General features: G+C 50.0%; 2 protein-coding genes across 2 annotated transcripts; both read left to right on the top strand.

Annotated features, from left to right (window-relative positions):
* Positions 1-1,715: 1,715 nt before the first annotated feature.
* On the top strand, positions 1,716-1,867 carry Pmar_PMAR009526 (hypothetical protein; the record flags this gene model as incomplete). The annotated part of the gene is made up of 1 exon (XM_002785250.1): positions 1,716-1,867. A coding segment is annotated over one exon (152 nt), but the record flags the coding sequence as incomplete, so codon positions are not given.
* A 1,532-nt stretch (positions 1,868-3,399) lies between these two features.
* Positions 3,400-5,744, top strand: Pmar_PMAR009525 (hypothetical protein; the record flags this gene model as incomplete). The annotated part of the gene is made up of 2 exons (XM_002785249.1): positions 3,400-3,720; positions 3,786-5,744. The coding sequence occupies 2 exons, from the start codon at positions 3,400-3,402 to the stop codon at positions 5,742-5,744; spliced, it is 2,280 nt and encodes a 759-aa protein (XP_002785295.1).
* Positions 5,745-6,000: the final 256 nt, after the last annotated feature.

The following is a 6,000-nucleotide window of genomic DNA, read 5'->3' as shown; positions in this document are numbered from 1 at the left end:
GTGTTTTTGCTATGACGCCGGGAAGCTATCAATGCCAGCTTTCTCGGCGTGGACGTTTTGGTCGGAATGTTCCATGATGGTTCCATTGGAACTTCCATCGTAAATATTTCAACGAGGCAACGAAAGTGAGACTGCCAAAACTAGATATTGTTTTACTACGAGATTTCTGGAAAGGGAAAGAAATGACATACCTACGTAATACAATAATTGTATGTATTCCTGAGGCCACAGTCTGCGGCCCACAGGAGGGAGAGCCTGAGGAAATGGTTTGGCTTTCATGAATCTCTTACACTAGCTCTCGCTCTACCAGTAAACGTACCTTCTCGACCATACGCGGGATTGTGAACTATCTGCGTATCTCCAGTGGTGGTGCTCACCGCTAGAGTCAAACCGACTCTAGCGAATCGACATTATCGAACCGACAAACGCTGATCACCGGGTGATCAATGATCGCTGATCATCGCTTCGCTGAGCGAAATTTGTGTTTGTTGAAATAGGTGAGAATCAGTTGCGCTTTTGTTGCTGTTGCTATGACATATATCATTTATAATGATATTTATTGTAAGTGAATAACTATTGCTCCCTAATTTTTCACTCTTGATTATGATTCCGTAAAAAAACCTCATGGGACAGGCAGCGGTAGATTAGACAGTTGATGACGGTCCGTCATTAACCGTCATTGACGGAGAATCCGACGACGATATAGCCGCTAGACTTTGAGGTTTCGTCTTCGAGGCATGTTGTTATGTATAATCGAAGTGCCCCCCACGAGAAAATTCCCGCTCCCCCTGAGCCCCCCTCTACTGGTAGGCCTGGAGCCGCCCCTTATTAAATTATTTAATTCAGAGACAGCCAGGCAGGAGCGTCACGTCACCATTGGTGTCTCACCACTAGCGTCACGTAATTGCGTGTGCTTTGGTGGAGCCTGTCTCCGTGAACGGTTCACGGTGAACCTTGTTGTAGGGATAGTAGGAAGGAGCAGTTGTGTTCGGACCGAAAACTGGGGGACGAGTAAATAATGTGACACAAGGGTGACCCTTGTGTCACATTATTTGATTATTGAAGGGTCTAGCCACTGGCGCAAAACTGTCTCCAGCAAAGCCCGCCACATTTCTATCTAATCAAATCTCATTAGTACGGACTACGGTAATATACTTATCAACTATTTGTATCTGTCAGAACTGCTAGAAACAATAGGGAATGTGCGACACATCATTCGTTCCCTCATCATCATTCAAGAGAAATTGACGACGAGGCTGTATGGAAGCACTGAGGCTCGCTGTCGGGCGTTGAGTGAAGGGGCCGATGATCTCAAACATGGTAGTCCAGGCCACCCACGCACCCTACGCCTCATGATTGGCACATGCCTACTCAGACGCGGTATTTACGGCGTGAATTTCACGCAACGTTGCAAGGGCTGTACCTGCGTGCAAAGAGGCGAACGGAATCTGGAGATTTCATAACGAGACACTTCGAGTGTCGTTGAATTAATCGAGCCACCGATTCCAATCACCTGGATCATTTGCTGTAGCGCTACCCATCTCTTATGCACGCTCCGTTCCAAGTCCTGGTCTGTTTGTTCACCGCTCGGCTGGCTTGGTCCTACCAACCTCCCTCTGTGACCTGGACGAATCTACTCTCCGAGAAGGACGCCACTACTTACGTCAACTCGATGCCGATCGGCAACGGTGGTTTAGCCGCCAATGTCTTTGTAGACAACAAAGACGAACGGGAGCCGGTCGTGGGAATACTCATATCCGACCAGCGTGCTTGGAATGAAGCCGGAGAGATCATGAAAGTCGGCGAGGTCACATATCACTTCTCGCCTAGCCCTTGGACTTCGGGATCCAAAACCACCTTGAAACAGGTGGGTACTTTTCCGTGAAGAGCAATTTGGCGCTGTCCTTTGCAAGTTCCCATCACTGCCCGTAGGTGCTCAACTCCAGCCTTGGGACTGTATCGATTGATATTGGAAACCCTCCCACACGCATCGTTGCCTACGTCGATGCTCACGACGATGTATTGGCAGTTAATATCACCTCACCGACAAAGGTTACCATAACAGCCACTGCGAAACTTCTCCGACCATCACCGTCTCGACTGAAGCCACAATCCGACTGCCTCATGTATGATATCAGCGCGGATTTCTATGTACCGCGCCCTAATGGTATCACCGGTGGATGGGGGCACGCCAACAATGGCTCCAACTTTGTAGCGAGTACTCTCAAGCAGTTGAACCTCCAGTCAGCATCCAGCAGTTTTGGAGATAGATTGCGTGATAGGTCTTCTGAGCGGCTCGGGGTTTTTCCAGGAAGAGAAGTGAATGGCTGGAAAACCCGAACTTCGGTCCCCGAAGTTCCTAACAACGGAATCGCTTTTCTCAAAGGGCTGAAATTGAGGGTTCCAATGTGCACTTGACGGAATTCGCGGCCGAAAATATCTCGAGGTTAGGATCAGCGCTTAGCATGGTTGGCTTCTATTCGATTGGGTGGAACTTCCACCGTGGAAGCCGAACGGGTGGTTATCGCACCAAGTGGCACACCTGCGACTACTCACTAGCGGTATTGCGCTGGCCGAAATGCCCAACGGGCAAGAATTGAGGACACTCGCCCGCCCTGCGCTCTCGCTGGAGACAGCGCAGTAAATTCCGTACTTTTTCATTGGATTCTGGGAAGATTCCTTGGATTTCGTACCTCGCTCCCATCGCGAGAACCATCACCCGAGTCTCCGTTATAACCGAAGTGTTGACTAAAGCTTGTAATCTTGATTTTTTTTGGACAACCAATGTGACAGCGTTCAATAAGATGGTGGAACCACGTGGGTTCCGTCTGGTGTCGAACACGTGAGCACGTTTTGCGATTTTGAGTTATTGGATTCCCCTTATGCCAATAGGATATCTTCTGAACAGCACGAAAGGCGATATGAGCTACGGACCGTAGCTCATGTCGCTCCTTCTATGATACCCAATACTGTCATCAATGATGATAGTATTGGCTGAAGCTGTCAGCTCAACGTGGGCGTAACTCTACGATCAGTATCCGTCAGAACTGCCAGAAATAATAGGGATGTGCGACACATCATGCGTCTCCTAGGGAAATGGACGACGGGGCTGTATGGAAGGACTGAGGCTTCCTGTCGAGCGTTGAGTGGAGGGGTCAACGATCTTAGACATGGTGGTCCAGGGCACCCACGCACCTTAGGCCACGTGGTCGACACATGGCTACTCACACGCGGCATTCACGGCGTGAGTTTCACGCAACGTTGCAAGGGCTGTACCTGCGCGCAAAGAGGCGAACGGAATCTGGAGATTTCATAACGAGACGCTTCGAGTGTCGTTGATTTAATCAAGCCACCGATTCCAATCACCTGGATCATTTGCTGTAGCGCTACCCATCTCTTATGCACGCTCCGTTCCAACTCCTGGTCTGTTTTTTCACCGCTCGGCTGGCTTGGTCCTACCAACCTCCCTCTGTGACCTGGACGAATCTACTCTCCGAGAAGGACGCCACTACTTACGTCAACTCGATGCCGATCGGCAACGGTGGTTTAGCCGCCAATGTCTTTGTAGACAACAAAGACGAATGGGAGCCGGTCGTGGGAATACTCATATCCGACCAACGTGCTTGGAATGAAGCCGGAGAGATCATGAAAGTCGGCGAGGTCATATATCACTTCTCGCCTAGCCCTTGGACTTCGGGATCCGAAACCCCCTTCAAACAGGTGGGTGTTTTTCCGTAAAGAGCAATTTGGCGCTGTCCTTTCCAAGTTCGCATCACTGCCCGTAGGTACTCAACTCCAGCATGGGGACTGTATCGATTGATATTGGAAACCCTCCCACACGCATCGTTGCCTACGTCGATGCTAACGACGATGTATTGGCAGTTAATATCAGCTCACCGACAAAGGTTACCATAACAGCCACTGCGAAACTTCTCCGACCATCATCGTCTCGACTGAAGCCACAATTCGACTGCCTCACGTACGATATCAGCGCGGATTTCTATGTACTGCGCCCTAATGGTATCACCGGTGGATGGGGACACGCCAACAATGGCTCCAACTTTGTAGCGAGTACTCTCAAGCAGTTGAACCTTGAATCAGCATCCAGCAGTTTTGGAGATAGATTGCGTGATAGGTCTACTGTTGCTATTTGGAGGTTCTCTGAATCTATGAGTGGGATATCGGATGGGGTCGTCCGCACAGAGGCGAAGGTTAACACCTTGTCGAATCTTATCTCGGTAGTAACGAGAGAAGAAGGAGCTGTATCGGAAGCGATCGCTGACGCGGAAGCACTTGTTGATAAATATAAGCCGCTACCGGCGTGGAAAGCCCATGTGTATTGGTGGAAAGGCTTCTGGGAAACGAGTTGGATAAGCATCTCTGGGGAAAACGCGGCGCTCGTGAGTGAGAAATATGCACTCCAGCGTTATCTCCAGGGTCTTCAAGCACGGCAGCCGCTCCCCATCAAGTTCAATGGAATGCTGTTCACTGCACAGCGCAACGATCCTGACTATCGTCAGTGGGGAGGTCTAAACTGGTGGCAAAATTTGCGTGCACCCTACTACAATATGCTGCCAGCAGGAGATTTTGCGATGCAACAGACGTTGTTTGAGGCTTATAAGCGAACTTTGAATGGAACCATGGCGAAGACTGCTCTATACTATCCCCACATGAAGGGTCCGACTGCCTTCTGGGATGAATACGTACATCCGCTTATCGGTACCACACATCCAGATACTTACGGTTGTGGAAGAGCAGGCAGCATAGATCCACCTATCTGGTACGCCGAAGACCGTTGGAATCACTTCAATCTTCAAGGAGCTCTCGATCTCTGTCTTCTCATGTTGGATCATTACGCTTGGACGAAGGACCGCGATGTCCTAAAGGCCAACTTGCCCCTGATGGACGCCGTCATTAATTTCTTCTCCCAATGGAGGACTGCGAAGGATGTCGAGGGCAGGATGGTGCTATTCCCAGCACAAGCTGTCGAGACCTGGCAGTGTCCTGGATATAAAGACATGGTAGCTGGTAAAAACTGTTCTAAGAATGACCAGCCGACTATTTCCGGTCTCTGGGCTGTTGTCACACGCCTTGTCAAACTTCCCTATGATCTCACCTCATCAGAACAACGCTTGAGATGGAAGAAGCTACTGTCTGTCTTACCCCTTGTGCCCCTCACCAAAGCTAAGACTTGGGGTTGGAAGTTGGCGCCATGCGAGGTCTGTAGCCCTGGACCTGCTAATGTCGAAAATGCTGACCTCTATGCTGTTCATCCCTATCGTATCATCACTGCAAAGTCCCCATATAAACAGGTGGGAAGAATTACATTCAAAGAGCGTCGCTTTACTTCGGATGTGGGATGGGACCAAAACGTGATGGACGCTGCTCTTCTCGGTCTGGCGAAAACTGCCCAATCTCTAGTGGTGGCTAGGGCAGAGCTCGGTCCAGCCAAGGGATACCGTTTTCCTGTTTTCGCACCACGCCTGCGAAACTATCCCCCCTCGGCGGAGCATTACGCTGTTATGAACAACGCCATGACGTACATGCTGCTACAACCATTGGATGATAAAGAGGAGGGCATCATGCTATTCCCTGCCTGGCCTTGTGATTGGGACGTTAACTTCAAGCTGTGGGGCCCAGCAAATACGGTTATCGAGGGCTCGCTCATCGGAGGGAACGTGACAGAGCTCCACATTGAGCCGAAGCATCGATCTAGGGCCGTGATAGTGATGCCGTGCAAATGAAATCAGAATGTTTGTTCAAGGCCGACTCTCGCAATGCTGTCGCTTCTTCGACTCCACTTGTGCTCATCTATGATTGTAGCTCATTGATCGCGTCGCTGCTACCTCCTCCGAAATATATCTATGAGTCATTCTCGGGGAGGATAGTAGCGTTTTCTCAGTGGTTAACTGCTAGTGAGGAGGACTCGCATGATGCGAGTCGTACCCTCTGCGTCTCATTCCCTCAGAAGGATCACAGATCACTTCATTCGTCGTGTCG

The sequence above is a fragment of the Perkinsus marinus genome, assembly GCF_000006405.1.
Source record: "Perkinsus marinus ATCC 50983 genomic scaffold scf_1104296933122, whole genome shotgun sequence".
Lineage (NCBI taxonomy): Eukaryota > Perkinsozoa > Perkinsida > Perkinsidae > Perkinsus > Perkinsus marinus.
The sequence above is the reverse complement of the archived record's forward strand: the minus strand, read 5'-3'. Positions and strand labels throughout refer to the sequence as shown.